The sequence below is a fragment of the Netta rufina genome, assembly GCF_964035555.1.
Source record: "Netta rufina genome assembly, chromosome: 1".
Lineage (NCBI taxonomy): Eukaryota > Metazoa > Chordata > Aves > Anseriformes > Anatidae > Netta > Netta rufina.
In genome coordinates this window covers 87,878,937-87,906,516 of record NC_140123.1, presented here as the reverse complement: position 1 = coordinate 87,906,516, position 27,580 = coordinate 87,878,937, and the positions used below count along the sequence as shown (strand labels likewise).

General features: G+C 38.3%; 1 protein-coding gene across 1 annotated transcript; it reads left to right on the top strand.

Annotated features, from left to right (window-relative positions):
• The first annotated feature begins 718 nt into the window (after positions 1-718).
• Positions 719-27,580, top strand: TMEM47 (transmembrane protein 47). The gene is made up of 3 exons (XM_084301710.1): positions 719-1,123; positions 14,661-14,801; positions 23,790-27,580. The coding sequence occupies exons 1-3, from the start codon at positions 898-900 to the stop codon at positions 23,966-23,968; spliced, it is 546 nt and encodes a 181-aa protein (XP_084157836.1). The 5' UTR covers positions 719-897; the 3' UTR covers positions 23,969-27,580.

Sequence of the window (27,580 nt, the reverse complement as noted above, 5' to 3'; positions counted from 1 at the left end):
TGTGTTCCCTTTCAAATCTAAAGGTTGAATCTTTTTCTTTCTTTTTCTTTTTTAATAGTCCTTAATGGATGTTATACGATATCCCTGTATGTGTTTTTGTCTTGTGAGGCAGACAATGTTTAATAACTAGACAAAATATGCACCCTTGACATTCTCAGTACTGTAATACTAATTAAGCAAAATAAACAGAGATGAAATGGAAGCTGGTCAAAGTACCTATCCTTTCTTGAGATTTAATTTGGGTTCAGAAAGGCAGCTGATGGGAGAGAGAGAAGGGAATTACCAGTACGCCCGTGCGTGAACAACGAAACCTTGATTTTTTTCTTTTTTAACCTTATACTGAAGACTTGTGATTTAAAGGTCATTTGAGAAAAGGAGTCAAGGTCAGCCACTGCTAATCCCCAACCCGAGATGGCTTTTCTTTTCTCCCGGTTTCCCGCTCCACGGCGCTTTGCCGCGGAGCACCCAGCCCCGGCCGCACCCGCACCCGCCGCTTCCACGCATTTCTGCCCGGGCTGAGCGGGGAAACTTCCCCAAACTTCGCCCCGAGCGGGGCCATAAGGGTCCATACCGGGCCGTGCGGGGCCGGGCACCGCCCCAGGCGGGGGGCGGGCCGGGGGAGGAGCGCGGCGGGGTCGGGCCGGGCCGGGCCGAGCCGAGCGCGACAGGGGGAGCTGCTGCACCTGATACACCGGGGCGGGAGCGCGGCGGAGGAGGGAGGGAGCTGTGCTGCCTGCGAAAGCCTCTCCCCGCCGTTAGTCAGCGCTGGTTTCGCTGCTCCTCCCGCCCCCAGCTTCTCCTGTTGGGAGCCGGGCTTTCGGTCCTGTTCCCCTCGGGGCTGGCGGCAGCGCATCCTTCTCCTCCTCATCTTCCTCCTCCTCCTTCCCCCTGGTCCCTATGGCTTCGTCCGGCAGCGGCATGGAGGAGGTGCGCGTCTCGGTGCTGACCCCGCTGAAGCTGGTGGGGCTGGTGTGCATCTTCCTGGCGCTGTGCCTGGACCTGGGGGCCGTGCTGAGCCCCGCCTGGGTGACGGCGGACCACCAGTACTACCTGTCTCTGTGGGAGTCCTGCCGCAAGCCCGGAAACTTGGACAGCTGGCTCTGCGAGTCGACGTTGCACAGCGGTAAGATACGGTTGCCCCCGCTCCCCCTGCCCCTCCGCCTTGTCCCCCCTGTCCCTGAGCCGCCTCCCGCTCTCCCGGCTCCACCGCGGCCGCCCGGGCTGCCCCGCCGGCGTGCCCCCGCCATCCCAAAGCCGGCTCTCCTCGGTCGCCTGGGTTTGCGAGCGGCTCGGGACAGGGTCCTTGCTCTTGGGGACAGTCCTCCCGTATGGGAGCGGTGCCCGAGGCTCTGCTCCGCTGCCCCCTCTTCTACCCGAGTTCCCCGCCTCGCCCGCTGCCTCCCCACTCCCAGCCCTGCTCCCCGCTCCGGCCACCGCCGTCGGGAAAAGTACGGGCGCGGGCGCCTCTTGGCCGCCTGCCCTGAACGCCCTTCCCGGCCCCTCTCCGCCCCGTGCTCGGCCTCTGCCGCCTCCCCTCTGCCTTCCCGGGGCCGGGGCTCGCCTCTCCGCCCGTCGTCCCCACCCGCCTTGGTGCAGCGGGGCGCCCTCCCGTGCCGCCCTGCTCCAGCCCCTCTTCCTCCGCCTTGCGAGCGAAGGCGAGGGCAGGGATTTCTGGAAATAAAGCTCTGGGGAGGGCTTCGGGAGTCAACCGTCTGCTATTTCCCCTCCCCGCGTGACGGTCTAAGATGCAGGAGAGGCTTAAGGATAGCTTCTGTAAGTGAAAGAGGTGACTGATTCCTTATCTCTGCTTGACTGCTTTCACAAAAGATCCCGACTTTAGCCTACTTTTGATTATTTTTCTTTGTGGCCGTTGTTATCGTGTAAGGAGAAGCTGTTGAGGATCAAGGATCTTATCATTACGTCCCCATCCCCAGAAGTCACCAGGCATGGAAAGCTGAGGCTTCCTAATCCTAATAAATAAATAAATAAAATGCTATTTTGTCCCACATGAAGACATCTGGATTCTAGCTTTCTCCATTCCTCTTGGTGTACTTGTGTATACCTTTTTCTATCATGTACTGCTATTGCTCCCGTTGTCTTTCATACTATTTTTCCTTCTTGCCACATTTTGACTTCTTGATGTTCTTTTGTTCTTCAGGTTTCTGTGTCTTTGGTCATAGTATTTATTTATTTCTAATGCCATTTCACTGTTGCTTGGGGTACTAAAAAAAAACCACTCAGCTGGTTGTGAGTGATACAAACAAGCTGCCGCCTGTTGAATATTTTTTCAGTAAATTCTTTTGTAGTTCGATAATCGTTTCTGGTTTTATGTGTTGTTTTATTTACTTTATGCTGATTCCAGTATCAGGAATCCCAACAGAAACATTTACAAACAAAGCTGGCCTCTTTTCTTCCCCTCTGCCCCTCATTTCCACCCCCATGCTCCCCCCACACATGCTTGCGTTGCTATATCATCCGTTTGGATCACTGTGCTCTCTAGCTTCTGGTAAATCATGCATGGATGAGATGCTTGTTTTGGGAAAGGGGTAAGGGACTGTCTGTATGTTCTAGATGGCTTTTCTTTTTCTGGCTTCTCTGAAATCCTCTTACAGGTTCTAGGAAATTGCTGATCTTTGAGTAGAAATTGCACAGGTTCCTTTGCTCCTGTTCTTGTCTTTCTATACTTGTGTGGAGTAATATTTGAGGTTTTGAATGTTGTTTTGGATTTTGTTTTAAATCACATATCCTCAAACCGAATTGTAAAGAACCGTCAGTTTCAATCAGTTACCCGGGTACACAAACTTCAGGGAGCTTTCTTTTCCTTCCCTGGTATAAATGGAAATTTATGTAGGAATGTCAGCTTCTACTGTCTCCTTAGCAACGTGAATCCTTTGCCCCTTCTCTCTGTCTCCTGAAATAGTATCCCCTTGATTGCAGAAGGACCTTTTAGCTGGCTTGAATGAGAACCTGCTTCAAATCCCCCTGCCCCACACACACTTCATTGGGCTCCCCCCTCAACCTGTGCCCCACCACGCATGTGCATACACACATGCACACACACAGTGGGACATTAAGAGAAGCAGGACAGTTTATGGAACAACATGTAAGGCAACTAATTTATCTCGTTGCTTTATTAGTTACCTATTTGTTTATGGAAAGATGGAAGATGAATCAGTGTGGATGGATAGAAATAAAATATTTCTGTTTATTGAAAATTTGCCCTCTCCTGTAGCTTTCTTGTATACTGTGTGAAGATTCCTGCCTGCTCAGTTTTATTCAAGTTCATTGAATGAGCTTTACTTATTTTCCTTAGATACTTTCTAGTATAGTGGAGCCAGGTTTCACACGCTACTAGGGAAGAAGGGAATGATTGTTTTATTTGAGGTGACTGGGGGGGGGGGATTAATTTTCCTCATGTTTGGCACACAATTCTGCACTCTGAGGAGACCTGAAATATGAGACACTACTGTATGCCTTCACATTCTGCTAGTGCATTATAATTCCTACTAAAGTCAGTGGAAGGGCTCCCAGTAAGTTCATCCAGTTGGACTGGGCTCATATTCGAGACCATTTTGTGTGCTTCCTTAATATTTTAAGTGCACTTTCCTCCTACATCAAGAATATAGCAAGCAGTATATTTTGGAGATAGTGGAGAGCTCCCACAGGGAAAGCTCTTTTAGCTTGATACCAATGCAAGCAGCTTTGTAGCTAGCTAGCTGTGAAAAGCAGTAGTATACACAAGAAAAAGGCATCTTCACCCATGGTTTTAAGAGGTTTACTTCATCATCCCTTGAAGGAGAGTACCTCAAGTGGCACCGTCAAGGGCAAGCTCATGCTAGAAGCTGTTAAAGCATATTCAAGGTTTAATTAAAAACCTTTGTTGTAATTAGATGTAGGACCCCTGACTGCTGTCAAAAGGGCAACTTGGTAGTGTTTGAACAGAAGGAAATGTACAGAACATGATTACATTGGCTGTTATAGCAGAAAATAGTTGTGTTTTCCTTGAGTAGTGCTAATGCTTGGGATGTATTTTTGCTTGCATTCATTTACTGTTTTGAGGCCTTTTTCTACAGCTTGCAAGCAATCCTTTGCTCTCATACTGCTTTTAAAGTTGTGTAAGTACTGCACAGTATTGTGAGTTCAAGTATCTGAATTAGGCAAATTAATTAAAAAAAACAAAACAAAAAAACACCTCAAGATATTGTGTTGGAGCTCTTCTTAATTTGCTTTTTTTTTTTTTCTTTTTCAGTCTTTACATAAATCACCTTTTCATTTTTTTCTGTAATTTCAAGAAATATAAATATATTCATGCATATTCCTCTCCCCTGTATGAAATTCTAAAATTCCCACTAATAACAATTTCAGGAGCTGAAAATTTAACAAAGTTGCCAGTGTGGAGATCTTTGTGATAAAGTCCAGCAATGCTGTTTTACAGTTTCACCAGCTGTCTAGGCACAAAATTATTTTCTATGATCAAAGCTTAAATTGCCTTGTGCACAAGTTGTCTTTTAAGTCTGCTGTATTTTAAATCCACATGCTAAACTGAAAACTTACAGGGTTTGGAATCTCTCTTTGGTGTTGTTAAACAAAATTTTCTTTAGACCTCATTTGAAGTGTATTAAGTCTGATTTGCAGATTTATCTTTAGTTAATAGTTATGTATGAATATTTATTTCTGTCTCAGTATCTGCCTAAAATTAAATATGCCTTATGTATAACTGCATGATGTCTATACCTTTACAGGTAGTTGCCTTATGTTTTCAGAATTAATAATATCATATTTGAATTTATGCAGTTCATTGCAGGCATAGTTTTCTAAATCAAAGATACATAAATATGATGTGGAATGGTTCCATAGAATCTGGTCTGTCAGGTAAACATCATGTATTTTACATTTTATATGTAAATATATATACACACACACGCACGCGCACACTATTCCTAGAAAATAATGGCTCCTTTTGGAGCATTTCAGTTTATTGTGAAAATAGCACATATAAAAATATATTTGAATGAATGCTATTAACCAGTATGAAACTATCCTGATGGATGAGAGACATGACTTTGTTACTTAACAACCTATGTATTTGTTTATGAAAACTCATTTTCCTTATGATTACTGTATTCTCCAAAAACTACCCATGAATGTTTGAAAAGCAAAATGGTCTCAAGGAAATAAATGCAAAAGGACCTCTGTACATATTGAAGCCTAGTGGTTTAAAAAAGTCAAACCATAAATGTAAGCTTAAGTTACATCATAAAACAGTAAAATGACTTGAATCTAGTTTTGTGCTTATAATTCTGTTCTAATTTGTTCTTGAAAGGAAAAAAATAAAATAAAAGGCTGCTCATTGGTAGCACTTGAAGAGCTTTAACCTTAATTATACATTAGATGCAGATATCTGAATTAACATGGCTCAATGGTCTTGGATGGTATCTGCTTGTTTTGAATCTAAGCAGTTGTTCCAAGGGGAAATTTCTAGCTCAAAAGCAGCTTCCTCATTAGAAGATGTGGATCGTTGCTCTGAGTTGATGTTGACACATTTGTAAAAACCTTAGCAAGGCTGATAGTTTGGTATAAAATAAGAGAAACAGATGTGATTTAACTAAGTCTGAAGAAAGTAGCACATGCAATGTACGGATGAATTAATAAAACATTCAATTTATTTTTAAAAACTGTAGTCTGGCACTTTCCATATTACTCTCTTTAATAATCATCCACAACACTTTATCTGAAGGTGGATATAAAATCAAAAGCTATACTACTTCAAACTCACCACCTAAGACCCTGAACAAGCTTATCTAGCTTTGAAGTTGGGTCTGACTTGGAGGCTAGTCCTTCTTTCCACAGGGAGCTGGGTGACATGATCTCCAGAGGTCTTTTCTAACCACGTTTTTTCTGTGACTCTGTGGTCACTGATACTCTGTTTATGCCTTATGTTTACCTGACTTCTTGAATGTGTTCAGAATGTCTTGAATTTGTGAATTACCTCTCCCTTTAGCCCAAATAGAAAATTTTAAGTTATTCTCTCCTCTTTTATAAATGGAGCGCTTATTTTAGTCTCAGGCTACCCAAGGCATAACACATCTAAGACTTCTGCATAGTAGTCTAGACCTTTTAGTTTGATGGCAAGCTACCATTTCAGCCATCCTTCTCCAGCCAGCTAAGAGACACTTAGACACATGAACTGTATAAAGTGTGAAGTTTGTGTGAGTTTATCTGATCAGAGAGCACCATACTCTTTATGACTGATAACACTCTTTATCTGTTACTGCTGTTGTTCATTGCAATTTCAAAATTAGTAACTTATCCTGTTGCTCTTTATTTAATAAAGAACCCTTGCACCAGTAAGTTAAAAGATGTTCCTTATGTTAGGGAGATCGTAAGTGGTTTAAATATTTGATGAGACTTTATATTTAGAGTCAAGTATAGAGTAACCTTGCCTCTGTTACTGATTTTTGTCCAGAGATAACTACGTAAGATTCAAGACAGCAAGCTGTAGAGGGTAAAGTCTATCCAGCTGTATTGCTTTATGGGTTTTCAGTTGTTCCAGTTCTATAATATAAATGCCATCATTTTGTTGGAAAGTACTATTAGAACTATTCTAAATGCTAACTGTTTTCTGCAAGGAACAGTGGAATGAGTTTTGAAAACTGCAAAAGATAGCCAGTTTGCTTGAAGAGCATTGGTAACTGTAGGAAATAATTACACTTCTGTTACAACATGAAGTGCACTTATTCCTTCTTCAGATTACTGAAATATATATGGGTGAAGTCAGAAAAGGTGAGCTTTTTTTGAAAAGCTTGTATAACACATCTCCCACACTTTTCTCCTAATGACACAATTGTAAGATTTCCAGGGTTTTCTGATGTTCTTGGAGTTGTAGGTGGGTGTTTCATTTTTTTATTGAATGAAAGAATATCTGATAATTCAAATGGTGTAGTAGCAAGCTAATCTCAGAGTAATGCCACATAGCCAATGGAAGAAGTGCCTGAGTACACGTATTATTCTATGAATGAATTATAGATTACTTGATTTTCTGTAATGCTGCGCTTATTTTGAAGTAATCGGTTGTCAGAAGTGATGTGCAATGCACGTTGCCTTTAAATAATAAAATAAAGATCTGTATAATGGCAGCACTTGGCTCTATCTGAAGAGGTGCTTCATTTAAAGGATTTTACTCAGTGATTTTAAAAGTGCAGGCAGGCCATGACTTAGAAAAAGAGGAGTTATACTAAAACCTCCCAAAGTGTGTATTTTCTATAAATAAGGAATGCAAGCTTTAATCTTCAGGAGAGATGTGTGTCAGTGGGCGGAGGAGCAAGCACCTGTTATGTTTCAAGTTGCTCGTACATCTGTAACCCCCCAGGCATTAGACCATCTTGTCTTGCAAAATCTATCTCCTTTGCACAACAGCAGCAGCAGAGATGGTTACCATATTTTTATTGTTTTTGTTGTTTGGTTTGATCTCCTGTAGAGAATAAGGATAAAACTTGCACTGCTTTTGAAGCACACAAAGTTTGAATCCAGTAGTCTCAGGGCCATCATAGTCTGCCTAATACAGCAGCTGAAACAGAAACATCAGACAGACTAATGCACTGCATATCTTATGCCAGGCTGCTGAAATCATCCTGAGAAACTACAACTGTATCTGCTTTGCATGCTGCTGACTTCTCTGGGAACCATATTTTACCCAGCCTTCTCAACAGCATCCTTAGGTGGAAGACACCAAGAGCTCTGCTTGCAATTGAAAGGTGAATGAAGATGTGCCTGATCTGCTACCATTATTCCCCAACAAATCCACGTGGGCAGTGGCATTTGATTTAAAACACTTCCTGTAGCGTTGCCTGCATCTGTACAATGGCTGCCTAATTAGTCCTCGGATCTAGCAAGTTCTTCCCAGGCTGAGGAATTAAGATGATAGAGAGTCCTTCCAAACAGCTGTTACCTAACTTGGAACAGAGCTAGTGTCTTCTGCTCTGATAAAAGATATCTTGCTCTGGAGGAGAGTAAAGCAAGAACAAGTCTGAGTGAGAGAGATGTAACATTGTAAATGACTGCTAATGACCTCTCCCTCCAAGCTAGGAGAAACTGAACTCGGGCTGCCTCCCAGTAATGTTGAGGCACTTTTGTTCATTGGTGGAAAGTCAGAACAGACCATGTAGGTAAGAGTGACTTGAAAGCAAAACTCAGATTTGTATTCCATCATATCTATTTGTTTACGTGCTCTGTGGATCTTTCTTATATTTCTATGGCTTCAGTCTACCAGATGGAAGAGAGTGGTATCAGTCATACCCAGTGGTTATATTCTTTTGGAAATGGAAGCAGAGTTTCAGGTCTGGAGATGAGAAGCAAAGATCTTACAGTTTCTGAGAAGTCGTCTAATATATTGCAATTAAGGAGGCATCTGCCTTTTCTATTTCCTTAGTCAGCTGCTATCATTAGACATTGGCATTCCATGTCTCAGCAAGACACGGGTATCCTTGATTTTGCTCCACTTAGGTGTTTTTTGGATACATCTCTGTGCATTTTTTTTTTTTTTTCTTTGTCTGGCTCTAAATGACTTTCCACTCAGTATTAGGAGCACTAAACCATCCTGTGAGCTTCTTGTATAGTAAATTGAAAGTGACTGATGCCTTATGTGGAACCTCTGAATTATCCTTAGGAGGCACTTAAGGATTTTGACACTCAGCTTAAAATGCTCAAATTTCTGTTTGGACATTGCCAAAATTCTGATGAATTAGCACATAAAAACCTCACTGTGAAGCCCACCTGTGTTGTGCAAGACTCCTGGTATCAACGGCTTTGTGTGTAGAAGACGACCAAGTTCTGACATATTAGCACAATAAATAAATCTCCTGTTGCAAAAGAAGCATAAAAATGCTTTGTCTCTTCTCTGAACAGATTATTTTTACAGCTGAGACCTCCCTTTATTATATCTCATGTTCAAGTTCACACTGAAGTCACAACTAGAAGAATGCCTAGATGGAGTATCTGAGTTTTGTCTTAAGAAAAAGATGTTCCCAGCCACTGCTGTCTGGTTCCCACAGCTATGGCTAACACTTATTAAGTGATGAAGTGACTTGAAGATCCGCACACACAAGCAATTTTCATACTTTAGAAAAATCTGAATCCATAAAAGAAAATGCAGAATCCAGAGTGTATCTGTACAACAACTAGCAGTAATAAGTATGCTGTATGAACTGACAAGGAGCACAAAATATTTAGTTATTACTATTTTGTACAAGGTTCCACTGTGAAAGGTTGTGGCTAGAGGAACTTAATGGAAATTTGGAATGGATTTTGCCAGAAAAGGCTTCTCTTTGTAGTGTGCAGAAGTGTAGACTACACAGTCTCAAGAGACTGTACTTGTGCTGACTGTAAAAGAAAGGAGGAATAGAAACCAAATAACTTATAAATGCTGGACTTCCCAAGTTTAACCATTTTGTCCTTCATCCACACAGCCAAATATTTTGTTTTGTTTTGAACTTAGAAGGTAAAAGCAAAATTCTTCTGAGCAACTTAAAAACAAACAAACAAACAAACAAAAAAGTTGTTTCATCTCAGGCAAGATTCCAAAAAACTGACTTTGTACATAAAATTATTGCACACACAGATCTTAAAGGTGAATGCAACAGTTGTTTTCCTTCAGTATTTCCACTGAATTCCATAGTTTGACCTTCCACAGAAATCCATGCACCTGATAATGCTGAAAAAAAGAGCACTATCATGTGACAAATATACTTTTAGAAAACAGATTCTATTTTTGTCTTTTTATATTGTTGTTACTTTTAAAACATGGTTGTTGGATGGCTAAGTTGATGACTGTTGATAACATTAAAAATAATTTTTAATGTGAAACAATTAGGAATATCTGTAGCAGCCTTATTTATCTTAGTTGATTGTTATGACATTAAGTAGGTTATATTTAATTCCTTATGTGCGGGTGCTTCAACTTTCTATGCTTTACTTGACGCACTCTTTGAAATTCAATACTCCTGAATTTAAATGCTATATTACAATTTCTAGGAATATTTGTTGGCTGACAGCAAGTATGTACTAAGTGGAGGCTTTGCAATTAATCAGAAAAACTTGCATTAGAGTGTTATAAGTTATTTTGTTTTTGTTTTCCTCAGTGGTGTTTTGTTTAGTGCTAGAAGGTCATTACCTTCAGCTTGTAACAGATGCATGCATTTCTTTAGCCTCTGTGAGGAGAGGACTCCTCATAGAACCATTGTATGAAAGAAAGGAGTACTTGATTGCTTCTTAAGAGATGTATTCAGTTTGCTTTTGTTGCCTGAAAGAAACATATGTACAAATACTTCACATATTCCAACAATATGCTTTTACTTCCACAGCTTTTTTTACTAGACAATACCATATAGAGAGAATATTTAATTTTTTTGGAACTTGCCGAAAATGTGGAAAAATGACAGTGCTAGCCATTTGCATTGTTCTTTCTCACATTAAAAAATGGCCTATCTATTAAAATAAATATTGCAGAACTTTTATATTTTTAATAATTCTTTTAAAGCTTTTCCTGAATTTAATTTGGTATTGAAGCATTATTTTGTCCAAGAAATAAAGCAAATGGAGGTGCTTCTAATTATAAATGAATATACAGCCAATGAATATAAGCCTTAGGTCATTTCATTAGGGGGCAAGAAGGTAGGAGAGTCACACCTTTTAGTGTGCAATTAACATTGTGCTTCCATATTATTAAGAATCTGGTATAATTTCCAAAGAGCAATGCAATCAGTCTGTCCTTGCAAAAAGGCACTGAATTATCTGTGAACAATTACTTGAAAAGAAACGTCATATCTTTTATTTTACTCAAAGTGATGACTTTTATGAATTTTATACAATATGCTTTGAAAATATGTTTGAAGAACCTGGGTTCAAATTTGCATACATTTGCAAATATTGAAATCTGCATCCCTAAACTAACAGGCAGATTATTATAATAAAAATGATGCAAAAGTTATCATCACTATCAGAACTGAGGTATAGATTTACCATGGAATAAACATAAACAATGGTTCATGTTCAGTAAAAAAACTTTTTGGATTTACAGAACTAAATGCAGTACAAATTAAATGGAAGTTTTATTAAGAAATCTGTCTTGAATTACTCAGCGATTGTCCAAAAATGTATTCATTCCTGTTGTTCAGATTGGTAAAATAATGAAAATTGGAAAAAGTTAGGTTTTCTGTTGTCTCTGCAGGTATAAAACAACAAATGAACTTAATTTCAGCATACCTGTGAGACGGCAGCACCTTTTAAAATCTGAAAGTTTTTAAGGATTTGCGGGAGTGGAGTTTTTACTGGTTCTTAACATTTTTCTTAAATAGTTGTTGTATAATGTAAATAAACTGTGCCGATGTACAGTGAAAAATATTTATGTGCATTCTTACGTGTAAACACATATTTAGAATCCTGAAAACTTAAAAAGATCTTCTCCAAAGTCCCATTTTGCTCATGTTCATGCATGTTTTTATCTCTGCACAGTCTCCCTGAATTGCTGAGTCTCCTGAAATGAGTATAGTAACTCATTTACAAGATTGTCTCATGTATAGATATGGTGCAAGCATATTTTGGATATCACCAAAGTGTACTGATGATGTTTATGTTCTGTGTACCAGTAACACTATGTAAAGGAGAAATCTGCTGTTCCCATTTTGATGCTGTGTGTTATAAATCACATCTGGGTAGTCTGAGGGAACTACACCTTGTTACTGTAGAAAAGCATTTGTTACATGTGGTTATAATGTTGTAGCTATCTTAACTTACAGGGGATTCTTCTTTCAGGAGTAGTTATTCAGTTTTCTTGGATGTTTCTTTTCTCTCATATAAAACAAATCCAGTGGCCTCTTCTTAAAATAATCACTGTTAATAATTTCTGCATTGCCTATGCAGAAATTTGCTTACTTAGTCCAACATAAGATTTATTTTGTTGCTAGCTCAAATGGCTTACAAAATTGATAGTTAAGGTGTTTCTAAGACAACAAGGAGATTTAAGCATACAGTTTCCATGGTAGGCAATATAGAAAAACTCAGCCCCTTATTACTTATGCTGTAATGTCTGTCTGCTGTCTGACTGGACTGACTTTCATGATGTTCTTCAAACAGAATCCGTCATTGTTGCAGGTGTACCTAAAGGTTGCTAGAGTTGCATGCTCTCAAATGAAGACTGGAACTAAAAAAAAAAAAGGTGGGGGGGGGAGGGCAGGGCAGGGCAGGAGAAGATTCCAGACGTTTTGGAACACAGAACACAATGTTAAATACCCAATCCTTAGAAACATATAGAACCTCAGTCCTCAGTTTGGTCCTATTGTCAACAACAACAAGTAGGCTCTCTTATTCTAGAATCTAACTTTGTTTAACTAAGTCAATTCTTTTTTTAAGTTGGGAGTGTAGGTGTTTTTCAACACGGATACCTCCCACATTGGTACTATAGTAAAGTAGCTTGTTTATTTTTTAACCTTTCCAAAATCCATAGATAGCTCTGTCCTGGAAGCCAAGCTGTATTTTAACCTCATGCTTATATCATCTTTGCCTTTGTTATTTTCACTTGATTGGTGGCCTTGCTACATGGCTTTGTAAAGCAATAATGTACTCAAATCTTTTTCCATTTGTTTGCTACTCCAATGCTGTACACCTTTTGTTTGCATTAGACTTCGGTATCTGGTCAATATAAAGGCAGTATTTAATATTGTATTATTTGTAGTGGCTTTCAAAACTGGTGGTTTCTGAGTTTTCCCATCTGGCACTTTGATTTATTTTATCACTTTTTTATGGCTTTTAACTTTGGGGCAAGATGAATTTACGTGTCTAGTCTTTGTAGCTGTGTAATCTTCAAGTCCGAAGATTCCTTTCATAGTGTTCCAAAATGGTCTGTTCTGTTTATTTATTTCTATATTTTCTATTCATAATGCACTGTGATATTGGAAGAATACTTTCTAAATCATCACTATACTAACCACTTAGTGTTTCTGAAGTATCACATCAACATTAAAAACCACTTCTCGTAACATTCCAATCCATAACTAAAATTGTATTTCCATCCAGAGGAACATGCAGCAGGCTGATCTTTTAGATTGCATGCTGAAAGTAGAAGAATAAAAGATTGTTCCTAGCCTTGGTTTTGGTCCAAAAACATGGAGTAAAAGGGCTTGGAAGGTTGAGTACTTAGTAATTAAAGTATTAGTAAACAATATGCCTAGATTTCTAACAAAAATTGAAATAAGTGTGTACACACACAAACACCTTTAAAACAACTTTCTTTATAAGAAACGCCTCTATAGATCTTCAGTTTCTTGTTTTCATCTTCTCCATCTTTTTCATATAACATATGAAGGTTTTTTTTTTGTGATTATAGTTGTAAACCTCCCATTCCAAAACCCCACAACTGCATTTTAGGCATCTTTAGCAGATTAGATCCCTGTTGAAACCAGAAATATGTTGTTGTCTGAAACACTGAATTTTGCTTTTCAGAAAGAGAATGTGTATTTTTACTGTTGCTGTTCTTATTTTAGTAGCATTAAAATCTCAAAATTTATTCTAAAAACTGTTAAATCCTTTTATTTTCTTTGAACTATACAACACATTCTTCCATTTCATTCTGAATGTCGTGTGCGTGCTAGTACATTCAAAGGAATGAGATATTCATTGGATACTTAAAGTACAAAATAACAGTGATCAATAGTAAATAGTGATCAGTTTCTTTTTCTTGAAGTCCATGATTGCAAAGAAACAAAGTTTTAAGTACTCTTTGCATGGAGAGATGGCACGAAGCCTATGCCTTTCTTAAATCCCACAGAACCTTTTAAGTTAGATGTTGTATGGCCTTGGTGTCCATCTGCTTGCAGATGAATTTTGTTTTATATTATCTAAGACTTCAAGGATGTTGTTTGTAACTGCATACATAAAAATAATTAGAAAACACACTGGGCTAGATTCAAAAGTTGCTTTTGGGGGAAGAAAAGAAAAACTGACACATTAGGATGACCTTAAAGCAGACTTCATATTTGACTCGCCCTGCATCATTACCATTTTTTATAAGGGCTAAACATTCGCCTTTTTTTAGTGTTGAAAATGTATTTTTTCCTTCCTTTGAGAATTTCCTTCTTTTACTTTATTTATTTATTATTCCTGTTACATGGGCTTGTTACCTCTCAAGTGGAATGTATCCATGATCAGCCTCTGTGTATTTCCCTTCCTATGTCACCGTAATCAGTTCAAGCAGAGGTTTGAGTTTTACTCTGTTCTGTGAGAGGCTTACAGCATTTTGGGGGTCAGCTAAGACATGCCAGCTAATCCTGGCCCAACTTCAATTTCTCATTCTAAATTGGACAAAGCCAAGGTACCAAATTATTCAATCTTCCTCAGCTGAAATCCCTATGAGGCCAACTAAGCCTTGAAAAACTGTGTGAGGTTGTTGCACTTTACTGTTAAGTCGCATTTGTTGTGTAAAGGTGTTTGGCTAATTAGCAAAAAGAAATCCAAGAAATCCAAAAGAAAAAGTGCAGTTGTGTATTTACCCAAACCTTGATACAGGCTCTGTGTTCCTCGTATTCTGTTGTTTCTGCTGAGCGTATGGGCTTGTTTTATTGCAACTGAATTGTTATTTTTCTTTTTTTCTCTCTCTCTTTTTCCTATAGACTGGCAGATAGCTACTCTTGCTTTGCTGTTGGGTGGTGCTGCCATCATTCTCATAGCTTTCCTGGTTGGTCTGATCTCAATCTGTGTGGGATCTCGGAGGCGGTTCTACAGACCAGTTGCAGTCATGCTCTTTGCTGCAGGTAAGCAGTTTACCAGCACCATTATGAAAAGTGCATAAGGGCAGCTTTACTTTCATGAAATAAAATGTTCCTTGTACTGCATACCAATTCAGAAGCATTTGGTTTACCTCTTGACTGTTAAGTCCTGTGAGGTTTTTCAGGATACCAGTTTTACAAGGTATTAATAATTTTTGTAGTTCCACTTTTATAGTTCATAAACAATTTTTTATTCTTCTTATACTTCAGGTTTGGTGAAGTATATGCAGCGGGGAAAACTACAGAAGATAAATCCATTTAAGTACCATTTTTAGTCTGTTACTTTGTGCTGCTTGATGGCCCCATTTTTATTCTTCATGCAAAGACCTTTCTGATATTTTAATGTTCTTCCTTTTACAATTTAAACTGGGAAAACTAATGCTCAGATGTGAAACCTTGAAGCCCCAAGTGTGAAAATAAATAGGATTATGTTGTGAGGTATTTATAGATGCTCCTGTGCCACTGGAGGAATTAATTTCATTGTGTCAGCTTGCTCACTTATTAATTTAACAAGCTGTCACACTGTAGTCCCTGTTTGGTTTTAAAAACATCAGGATGGAACAGTTTACATAGACAATCACAAAATCTTAAGGGAGACGTATGCACCTGAATTGTCCCTAAAACTGGTCCAGTGTGGTATAATTACAGTATCAAATCATTTCCTTTCATACATTCTGGTATTTTGGGCCTTAGTCAGCATGGATGTTTCTATTTCTCCTGAGATTCACCAAGAAAAGTTTGTCTTCATCCTGTCACTCATATCTGCATTGGAGCTAGCAGCTTAAGCCCCTTCTGATAGCCTTTAATGAAGAGAGTGACAGAATGTAGTCTTCAGGATGTATTAAAAAAAGCCACGTACAAGTATACAAAAAGACAAACTCAGCACGTGAAGGGCTGAGATTCAGAAATCAAAAGCTCTGGGGAAGGCTACTGCTGCCCCCTGCTGTTTATGTTACTTTGACTGAACCACAGCATTTCAAGATGCGCTTTTATTTGCTCAAGAAATATAAGTAGATTATATTTTATTCACTTTGAGAAGGTGAGTGCAAGGAAGGATCAGATTTTATGAACAGAAATTGCATCTTTTTGTTTCATGTGTTGTATTGCCGAGTTGACTGAATAAATAAAGGCACTTGTGCCATTACTTTAAATATCAGTACTAATTCTGAGATTATAAATCATATTGGGCAGTTAACTTTGAAGTGATAAGGATTGCTGAGTTTATGTAGTTATTTCTTATTTGGTTTTTGATTTAATTTATCATAACATTGTTTAGTAAATTAGGAAGCGTATGTGTGAGCAATTACTATCTTGCCATATTGCTTAGTCAGTATACAGTTTGTATTTAAATAAAAAAAAAAATCGAAATATTACTGTTCTGTTTAAAGCTTAATCTGTTCTCCTGTGTATAAAATTAGTTCTACTATTTATTACAAAATTTAGAGGGGAGGGGAAGGTGGCAGTTTAGAACAGTAGAATATTCCTGGATGGAAGGTACCCACAAGGATTGTTGAGTCCAACTCCTAGCTCCACACAGAACCACCCAAAAATACAGACCGTATGTCTGAGACCATTGTCCAACCACTTCCTGAACCCCAGATGCAGCTTCATGCCATTCTTTTGTGTCCTGTTGCTGTCACCAGAGAGGAGATCAGGTTTAATGCTTACTTGAATCAGAAAGGAAAATGTATTAATCCTGTAGCTCATGAGTGGTGTCCATCTCTTTCCTTTGCTGTATGTATGTATGCACACACTTGCATGTATTTTAAATACCCCTGGCCTGAAGCCTGTAAAAGGAAAAGAGATGATGAGGCAAAGGCAGCCTGCCCCATTTGCGCCAGGGGAGTTTTTTGTTCCAAGGGAGTTTTAGGTTGGATGTTAGGAAGAACTTCTTTACTGAAAGGGTTGTGAGGCATTGGAACAGGCTGCCCAGGGAAGTGGTGTAGTCACCATCCCTGGAAGTCTTCAAAAGACGTTTAGATGTAGAGCTTAGGGATATGGTTTAGTGGGGACTGTTAGTGTTAGGTCAGAGGTTGGACTCGATGATCTTGAGGTCTCTTCCAACCTAGAAATTCTGTGATTCTGTGATTCTTCTTCGTTATCTGGCAAGTCTGAGGCGAATTGTTTCAGGATTTGATGCTGACATTGTTGACATCGTTTCCTATGGATTTTCTTTGTTTTCAGCTACTTTTTGATATGAGTATGGACTTGCATATCTTGAGAGAATCACTTGAAGAATCCACCAGTGAAGAGGAAGAAGTTAAGGTTACAGCACAGTAAAGTTATGCAACCTGTGGATTTCACAGAACATCCATGAGGCTAGAAAACCCCTGTCCCATGAATCTTCTGACATCACAAAATATTTTGCCTGACTGATTATGAACACATCCCTCTGCTGCCTTGTGGTAGAAGGACACAGCATGAGTTGCCTAGATATATTAATGGTCTATGTGGGTGTCGGGTAGAAAACATCACAGTGTGGGAAAGAGAACCAAATGGAAAAGTGACCTCCAGGCACTTCAGAGTCTGAGCAGTTGGTTCCAGGCATTTCTCTTTCTTCTCATTTTGATTTTTTTTTTCCCCCTCAGCTTTAGGTTTCATTTAGTGATTTTGTAGGTGAGGAAGATGAATGAGTTACTGAGGCTGAAAGAGGTGATAAACGGACAAAAAAAATATCTACCTGGATACTGAGAATAAACCATTGAGTGATCAACAGAAGTGTGTGTTCAAAATATGTACTATCAGCTCTGTGTAATGGGAGAGGAGCAAGAATATCTCAGGCGATGGAAAAATGTACAGCATACAGAAAGGCAGAGTTGCAGGACACTTGTGTGGAGCTATCCATTGGGGTTTATAAATATCTCACTGCTAGCCATTATAGTGGCTTGTTAATTCGTTGACTTGTGTCAGTGTGCTGTATGAAGGGATACAAAAATCAGTCTTAATTGAGCTTGGTAGACTTGGTGTCCTCATACAGCTCTTCCCAGCATTTTTTGTCAAGTAGGGGTCAGTAGCATACATACTTGCTGGAATATTTAAATGCATCTGATTCAAACCAGCTCTGAAAGCTGCATCCTCAAAGTGCCATGTCTAAGGTCATAAACTCATCAGCGTGAGGAGTCTCACAATATGGTTACCAGATAACTGACTGCTAACCAGGTGAAATTTTAGGAGTAGAAAGTAGAATTGTTGATTGTCTGAAGAAAAAAAAAAAAAAGTCGTTTAAAATGTGTTTGCTTTCACAGGCTCTGTTTTAACAGTGCTTTCTGAGGAGCTTGTGCTCTCACTGTCTTAAGAATTTCCTTCCTTTTCAGCCCATGAAGACACAAATTTGACTGACTGTGAAGTAATGAGACTTCATATGGGTGACTTGTGTCAAAACAATTTCATTACCTTTTATGATTAGGTCTTAGAAGAACCTTTGAGGTCAGTAAGCTTTTAACACATTTTACATGATGTTCACGTGCTGTAAGCTAGGGAAATGGTGGTGAAGTGAAAATATGGGTGAGGGAGTAAAAGAATGACAAGCAGATAATATGTAGAGGATATGTATGTATCTTTACATTTTGACAGGGAGTCTGAGCACAGTTCTGCTGGATTAACTCCCGAGTTCTGTGCCATTATTTATAATGCTGTGAAACAGAATGAAAGTATACTTACCAAACTTGCAGTTAAATGAAGGTAGGAAAAAATACAGATGTGTTGGAAGACAAAATTCAATTTTGAGGAATTGTAAGAATGGTCTGAAAAGTAGGACAAACTTTGGTAGGAGGAAGTGCACATAGCTACAAAAAATAAAAAATAATAAAAAAAAAAAATCAGAAGAGCACAAAACAGCATCAAAGAAAAAGAAATCAGTTGACAGGATACTGTAGGTCATCTAGCACCTAGTCCAAACTCCTTGTTGAGGTTGTTGAGGCAGGACGATCATTAACTTTAGGTCTGTCAGCTGTGGTTTTATCTTGACTAGTCTGAAAGATCTCAAAGGATAAGCTTGTACAACCCATTCAAGTACATTGTCCTGTTGCTGTACTGGCCTCCTTAAATTTTTTTTCCATGTGTCCATTCTGAGTCTGTGAAACTGAAAGTTCTGTCTCTTGACAACATCTTAAGTTTCCTGCCATTACAAAGAGTTTTGTTTCAACATCTTTGTAGCTGCATTTTCAGGTAGATGTAGGCTGCACTGAAATTGCTCCTTAGCCTCCTCTTCATGTATCTAAATAAAGCTACCATCCTCTTCTTCCTCTTGAGGACAATTTGCTGTAGGCTTCAATCATTTTGGCACCTTTCTGTACCCTTGCCTGGTGAATCCCTGCTGACTGCTGAATGCCACCTTGTTCTGCACATGCTTAGAGGTGCACTCCAAGAATCACAGAATGGTCAAGGTTGGCATGGACCTCTGAAGATCACCTAGTCCAACTCCCCTGCCAAGCAGGATCACCTAGAGCACATTGCACAGGATGGCATCCAGGCAGATTTTAAATATCTCCAGAGAAGGAGACTCCACAACCTCTCTGGGCAACCTCTTCCAGTGCTCTGTCACCCTCACAGTAAAGAAATGCCCTCTCATTTTCATCTGCAACTTCCTGTGCTTCAGTTTGTGTGCGTTGCTTCTCATCCTGTTGCTGGGCACTACTGAAAAGAGACCGGCTCCATGCTTTCAACACCCTCCCTTCAGATATTTATACACATTGATGAGGTCTCCCCTAAGTCTTCTCTTTTCCAGGCTAAACAGGCCCAGTTCTTTCAGCCTGTCCTCATATGACAGGTGCTCCAGTCCTCTCATCATCTTCATAGTCCTCCTATGGACTCACTCTAGTAGTTCTATGTCCCTCTTGTACTGAGGAGCCCAGACCTGGACACAGTAGTCCAGGTGTGGCTTCACCAGGGCTGAGTAGAGGGGGAGGATCACCTCTCTTGACCTACTAACAACACTCTTCTAAATGCACCCCAGGATACTGTTGGCCTTGTTGGCCACAAGGGCACATTGCTGACTCGTGGTCAGCCAGTGTCCACCAGAATTCCCAGGTCCCTCTCTGCAGAGCTGTTCTCCAGCAGGTCACCCCCCAGCATGTACTAGTGCTTGGGGTTATTCCTCCCTAGGTGCAGGAGCCTGCACTTGCCTAGAACTAGATGTACTAGAAGATGTACTTCATAAAGTTTCAAGGGATTGAGGTGATGCTGATAGACATTGATGCAACTTTGTCGTCTCTAACTTGTTTCTGCATTGCTGACTGCCCTACTCCTTCCCAAAGGCTCCAAGACCCCTGGAGATCTTGGAGAAGCGTTCATTTTGCATCATCTGCCATTAGACTTGCTTTTCTGCCCATCATTGGACCAGTACATATTCTGAACTTCATGTTGCAACTAATGCACCTGTGGAAATTTATTACACTTTTTTTTTTGCCATTTCTTAGCTTGATGTTTGGCTCCAGCTGGGCTTCAGCCTTCCTGATTTTGTATGTAAGTACCAAAATAGTATTTTTATATTTCCCTCTCATTGTCTATCCTTGTTTCCTGTTTGTTTGCTCATTTCTTACACATTTGTTGGAAAAATTCCCTGCTTGGCCAGCTGGGCCTCCTGCTGAAATTCCTGGTCTTCGTCTGTAGTAGGGTGGCATATTCTAAGCTAGCAATATTTTAAAAATTAGCATGGATCACCCCCCCCTCCTCTTCATACTCCTTCACAATTTCTTGCACAGGTTGTATTAAGCACAAAAAGTTCCTAGACTGTTGTTGTATGTCAGTCTTTGAAACTGCAACACCTATTGGTTACTAATAAAGTGTATGTGAATGAACAGGAGCAATGGTACAGAGAACTAGTCAGCACCACCATTTTCGTAAGAAACACCAATCAAAAAGCCCAATTTTAAGGATTTTTTTTTTTAAACAGCAGATCTATTATAGTTAAAAATTTTAATGAAGGAAAAAGATGACTGAAATTTAGTTTTTCTAGTTTTAAAGGTTTTGTTGTGATTTTTGCATGTTTAATGTGGTGAGTACTTACACTTCATGTAAATGAAGTAAAAGTATTCCTGTTCCTGTGTACTTGTCCTCTACTGTGTACTAGCCATAAAAATGTGTCTAAACTTGAAATGAGTAGTCTAGTTTGAGCTGACTATTTTTTTTTTTTTTTTGAATAGAGATTTTAGGTGGATTCATTATTTATTTATTTTGCAGCCTTTTTCTACAGGGAAGAACTAGTATTTCTGAAAAAGTGTAGTACCTACACTTCCTATGAGCAGGTCTCTTTAAATGTATTGGATGTGGATCAGTGCTTGCAGTCATTGATTTCAACATCTTTTTGGGTCATACTGGTCATTTTTTGTAACTTCACTAACTTGTTTCTAGCCTATATTGGTCCCTTTCCATTTTACAGGGAGCAACAATGATGGGAGTTGTAAATAGTGCAAAGTGACAGCATTGTTATGTAGTGTGGTTGTTTCTGCTGGCCTGCTGATATCAGCACTTCCTTTGAATTTTTCAATTGTGTAGCTGAACCAGTAGTAGCAAATTCAGGATGCCTCACTATAAAAATGTCAGTATGTGTTGTAGGTGTTGCTCTGTTAGCCACGTGTTCCAGTGGAATCACTTTTTTTTTTTTTTTTTTTTTTTTTTTTTTTACATATCCAATCCACAGATTAAAATTCAGTATTAATTTGAGCGAAGGTAGGGAGCTTCCTTGGGTGCAACTTGATAGAGACACATGCACACCAATGGCTATTTCTGTATTGACCCAACAGAGGTTCTGCAGCTCCAGTTCAGGAAGCCACTGAAGAACCTGCTTACACCTATTCATCTGAAAAATTCTTTTGGACTTTGAATGGTCTTAAAGATGTGACTGAAAGTTGAGCATATGTTCAGGTGTTTTGGGGTATAACCATGTTCTCATTATACAGAATTAGAATGCATAATCTTTTCATAAGACTAGAAGCTTTCCCTGGTGTACCACGCCAAAATTTCTCCAGTGTTGTGCAGTATTTTGTGAGCTGGCAGACAAAAAATATTAAACAGAAATGACATAAAGTAACACTTCAATAACTTCAGAATTAAAAAAAAAAATAAAATAAAATAAAATAATAATCCTGTGGATTTTAGTACCCACAGCAGAAAATCCACTATCCAAACATTACTTTGATTGTCAGTCCCAAGAAAGAGTTGAAGATGCTAACTGGATGTGAGAGGTGGGAGGGGGCATGAATTTCCAGTGGATGTTTTGCCGTGATATCAGAGGGTGTATGATGAGCATTGGAAATCCTCTCCCCATAACAGTCCCCATCCAAAGGACAAGAAAGCATTGGTCTCTAAGCACCTAATGAAAGATGACATTTGACAGCACTGAAGAGGGCATGTGGGAATGAAAAGGCAAATGACAGGTTTTGGGTGTGCAAAAAGTGTTTGACCAGCAGGAAAATATAATTAATATTATTTTATTTCACTGTAATTTCAAAAAAGCTTCTGTAGCCAAAAGTAGTCATACTTCTTATTTTCCACTGGCATTTTATTTTGACTTTTGGCTTTATAAAAATTCACAATTTTTATATAAAGTAGTGTTTGTTCTTTTAACAATACCTGGTAAAGTCTTAAAAAATAAATAAATAAATAAAAATGAAGCAGTCAATGTTAAAGTAGTTATGGCATTATAACTAACTATACCATTGAACTTTGATCAGAGTATGTCTCAAGTCTGCAAATTCTTAAGAATGTGCTCAACTTTGTGGATGTGCTCACCGTCTGTAATTAGAAGGCTCGTAGCTTATAGGGGAAGTCATGGACTGAAGTCTTTAAAACCTGATTGTTCTAAATGCCGGAAGGGAGACTCATTTGAGGGATAAAAAGGTTGTTTTGTATGGTCCTATGATGTATAATTCCCATGATATTTGTTTGTAGATGGCAGAACTGGAAGCCTAAAGAATCACCAAATCATCTTTATTGTTCTTGTCTTCAAATTAAGTGCAACTTTCACCTGCTTACCCTGGAAGCTATTGTCTCAGTTATACTGTTAGCAGTATGCCTGATTACAAAAGAGCATGGACACTGATCAGACTGAATTGTTTATGTGAAAACTGGGGTTTTTCATCTTGCGCCTTCCTTTTCAGGTTACAGTATGTATCGTTTTGGTGTATCACAAAGGACAGGTTTGATGAATTCCTCTGCAGAACTGTGGATCAGACGGTGGGAAATGGGGCACTCTTAGGGGGGACAGTACTGTAGAAAGTGATGGTTTTTACGCTCTTTCCTGCCTTGGATTTGATGTGTGTTATTAGTGTTTTTTGTTTTTTGTTTTTTGTTTTTTGTTTTTTTCAAAATTAAGCATCTCTGATCCACCCACTAAATTCATAATGTAAGGAAATATTTTCTGTTGAAAAGGTTAGCAATTGATCAAACTTCATGAATTCCTAGTTATTCTGTGCAATAATATCATTAATTCTGATTGCATTACACAGTAATGCATAAAAAATATGTAATTCATTGAGTCTCCATGTACATAAATATGGATCACATACTGCAATGAATTACTATTAGGCTAAGTAAATAATTTGATTCTGAGCTTTATTTCTTAATATTCATTTATTCTTGCTTCTTGTTATTTTGACTTATTTATAATAGGTATGGAACAAATGATCTTAGATTTGTTGTTATGGAGGGAATAATGACTCCAGACTAAAATACAAAGAAGAGAGACAGAAAAGAATTGGAAAAAGATTGCTTTCACTGTTTATTTCTTGGGCATCTGAAGTATTATTTTTATACCATAGCAATATTGTTTTTCATCATCAAGGGAATATGCAAGAACTGCTCTGTTTTCTGTGGAAGAAATGAAGGTTTATATATATATATATTACATATTGTATACAGTATTAATAGCAAAAATTGCACCAAGAGCATTTTGAAATGTGAATTTAAGTTATGTGATAGCTTTATGGAAATGAATTAAGGCTTCTTCTGACATTTGGTTTGTTTCTTTTTCAGTTGTTCTTCAGGTGTGCAGCTTAGTCCTCTACCCAATCAAGTTCATTGAAACAGTCAGCTTGAAAATATACCATGAGTTCAACTGGGGCTATGGCCTGGCTTGGGGTGCAACTATATTTTCGTTTGGGGGTGCCATCCTTTATTGCCTGAACCCTAAGAACTATGAAGACTATTACTAGAATCGTTTAATGGAAATAAAAATATCAAAAGGATTACCCCATCTTTTCTAACTCACAGTTTTTTTAGAACACTTGTGGAGCACCAGTCTGCTCAGTTGATAAAAATAGCCTTTGCCTTTTGGGTGTGAACACTGTAACCAGCTTTTACAACCATTTAGAAGAACTGCGAACACTAGGATTGCTGATCTTACATAGGCAGATGCTGCAAGCTGCTGATACATAGGCTTTGTTTTTCCGACAACAAGCAAAGGATCTACGTGACAGCGATCATTGTGAGAAAACTAGTTGGAATGAGAATGCAAGGCCAGCATCTGCTATTGCCTTCAGGGGAGCAGCTGGTATAGGCTCCATTTAGAAGTTTCTCTGTATCATTGAGGATTCAAATGTCTGATAAGCAGGCAATGGCATCTTGTACAATAGGCTGTGTTGGCCCCTTATTACTTGCTCAAAAAAGCTCTTAAGGAATTAGTTGCAAGTAACTGTTGAGGACAGTGAATGTAACTGGTTAATGTCTTGTCTAATATCTGCATTCAACAATCTTCTTGGAGAATGAAAAAAAAAAAAAGCAAACACACACACAGGATTTCATGAATTGGTAATTGGGTAATTGCCATCACCATGCCAGCTGTAGCAGATTGTTGAAGGAAGTCCAAACCTGGAGACTATGTGGTTGGAAGTTGTCTCAGCTCTGAGTATTATGCTGGGAGGGTGGAAATAAGGGGGAGGACAAAAGACCATATACATCCCTAAGGCATCTAAAATGCATGAATAAATTGCAGTTTTCCTAAGTACCCTTTAACTTCCAAACATCAGCGTGAAAAAAAAAAAAAGAGTATGGAACAAGTTCAATTCTATTTTTGGAAGGTATTTGTTAGTATAAGTGAGTATACATAATACAAATATAAATACAAAGGGAGATAGAGAATTCATCTTTAAATTGTAATAAGAACTGTGATGCAGTGGTTAAAATACTAACTTTGTACACATTTTTGAGGGTCTTGGACTGGTACCCCCAGTCACGGTTGGCATTGCAAAATAAATATAAAATGGTTTGTCTTCTGTGTATGCCCTTGTACAGATTCTGTGTTATGGGAAATGCTTAAAAGTTCACATCAAGTTAAGGTACAAGTGAATGAAATAACTACTTGTTATTCCATATGTAATCTAATACTTATTAAAAACGTTTTATAAGGCTGTTGCAAAGGGAAAAAAAAAATAATTGCCATTTTTAAAATACCTAGTTAGGTTGCTACTGTTTCTGATCATCAAGAACATAGCTGAGACCCATTCATGTCCATATTAAAACATTAGCACTGCAGGAGCTACTCTCATGTTTTTAAAGGCTGAGTTTATAATGGGCTGGCTGATGATTATGTACACCTAATTACTCCTTGCTTAGTATGTTTCCCACTTAAAACATCTGGATATTGTACCCATTAAATGAAATCCAAGTTAAAATAGGGAGAATTTCTCAGTGTATTTAAACTGTATCACTTTTATTTTTGTTTACGATTTGCTTGTTTGGGTATTTTGAATTAATTATGAACATATTTTTATACAATTCTAATCTTTAGAAATAACTATTTTTTTTAATGGAGAAATTTAAAGTATATTCTATGTGGACCTCTGCAAAAGTGGATACACTGGGGTTGCATGTCCACCTCTGCACAAATGGTTTTGCTGGTTCCACAGAAAAGACTGCTGAATGACTCAATGTTAAGATCACATTTGCAGTGTTAATGATTATGCCGCAGTTCTCAGGGAGCAGAGGCTCTGCATTGACCATGCTACCCTAGGACTGCCTCTAAGAAGCTGTTCTCAAAGTGTTGCTGCTGTACAGAAGTGATTTCTAAAACTCCAGGCCTCCCTGGAGCTAAGCCTTCACTATCACAGAAAAATATTCTGTATCAGCATTCCTTCCTGGACCAGTGGTGATTAATTAGATTAGACAGAGCAAAACGATAGTTTCACTTAAGAGGGATTGTATAGCAATGCCTAAAGAGGTAAAGGATGGAAGGAAGATATAGGTCCGTTTATTTTGCAGGCACCCAAGAGCATTTGTAACATTTATTTTTTCTGAGACTGACTTAAGACAAATATTCAGTATGTAGTAAATTCTGTGTCTTTCTTAACTGCTCTGTAGTTCTGCTTTTATTTAGCAGCATGGAGAACATTTTAGTTTGGCATGGGAATTAGGTTAATGTAGAGAGAAGTTCACTGTGAGAAGATTTCTATACCTTTCTAGGAGAATTGTGTTTTGATAGCAGTATTGCACAGTGTTTTGCCAATGCTGGTAAGAAGGTACAATACTGTAGTAATAAATCTACAAAATTATCAAAACATTTTTTCTTTATGTAGAGTTTGAGTGAAATTAAATGTGAGGCTTAAGGCATATGCAAGTTAATCGCAAGCACTCCTAAAGTTACATGGCTGTTAATACGAATGATGTTCAGGCAAAAAAAAATTACAAATGTGAATGCCTAAAGACAAGGTTCTTCATTCATATTTGGGTCAGAGATCTGATTTCAGCACCTGCTTTTCCTTTTGAACATAATTCAATCTATTAGGATGCACCTTGAGCTTCTCAGGTCCTTTTACTTGGACATCTAGTATTTGGATTTAGGTATCTACGTTTATCAGCTTGGAACCTCCCTTTATGTTGCTACTTGAGTTCTTTTCCCACCCCCATTCCAATAATGGTAATTGTTTTTCAGAATTGAACAAAAAGTAATTACACTTCTGATTTCTTTCTAGACACACACACACACACACACAAAAAAAAAAAAAAAAAAAGTTGTGTCTGAGTGTAAGTACAACAAATTAATCATTCTGAACATTATGCTTGTGTCATGCCATCGTTATTTCAGTTGTTTGACTTTGTCTCACTGTCAGGATGATTCTTTCACACAGCAAATCCCTTGTTTATCATTCAAATATATATGAATAAAGATATATATATATATAGCAAACTTGCAAGCAGGGCTAGTTATTTGTATTTTTTAGGCTTAAAGTATACCGTCCGGTGCTGACAAGTACCTAGCACCTCTTCTGGATTTCTTGCACAACTTCATTTAGCTTTTGTAAATTTTAAAAACAAATATAGAGACCTATGTGTTTGAGATATAAATGATATATATGGATTAGCATGTAACTGTATATTATTAAACATGCAATGAACTGACCCGTAAGTGAAATCTAATCTTATGGCTAGCAATGTAATTTATTCAGACTGTATTTTTGTACAGAGCAGTGCACACTAACCTATTGCCTCTGTGTCCTCTATAATGCCTAAAACTGTGCCTAGAAATTTAATTTGTCTTTAAATGAAAGAAAAAAAAAAAAAAAGACAACTAAATGCTTCATGTTGTTAATAGTATTGATTTTTTTTTCTGATGTTGTTCTTTATTTATTTTTGAGAGATATATAGTATGTTTATTAAATGAATCCATCAAAATACGGTTCATTTTAAATGGTCATTATTAGCAGGGAAAGTTTTTTTTTAATCAAAACTTTTAAGTTTGCAGTTTTAATACCATTTCTGCATTTCACGATTTTTGTAGCTTACATGAAGTTATATGTGAAAAAGTAACAAATAAAAAATTGTTACACTAA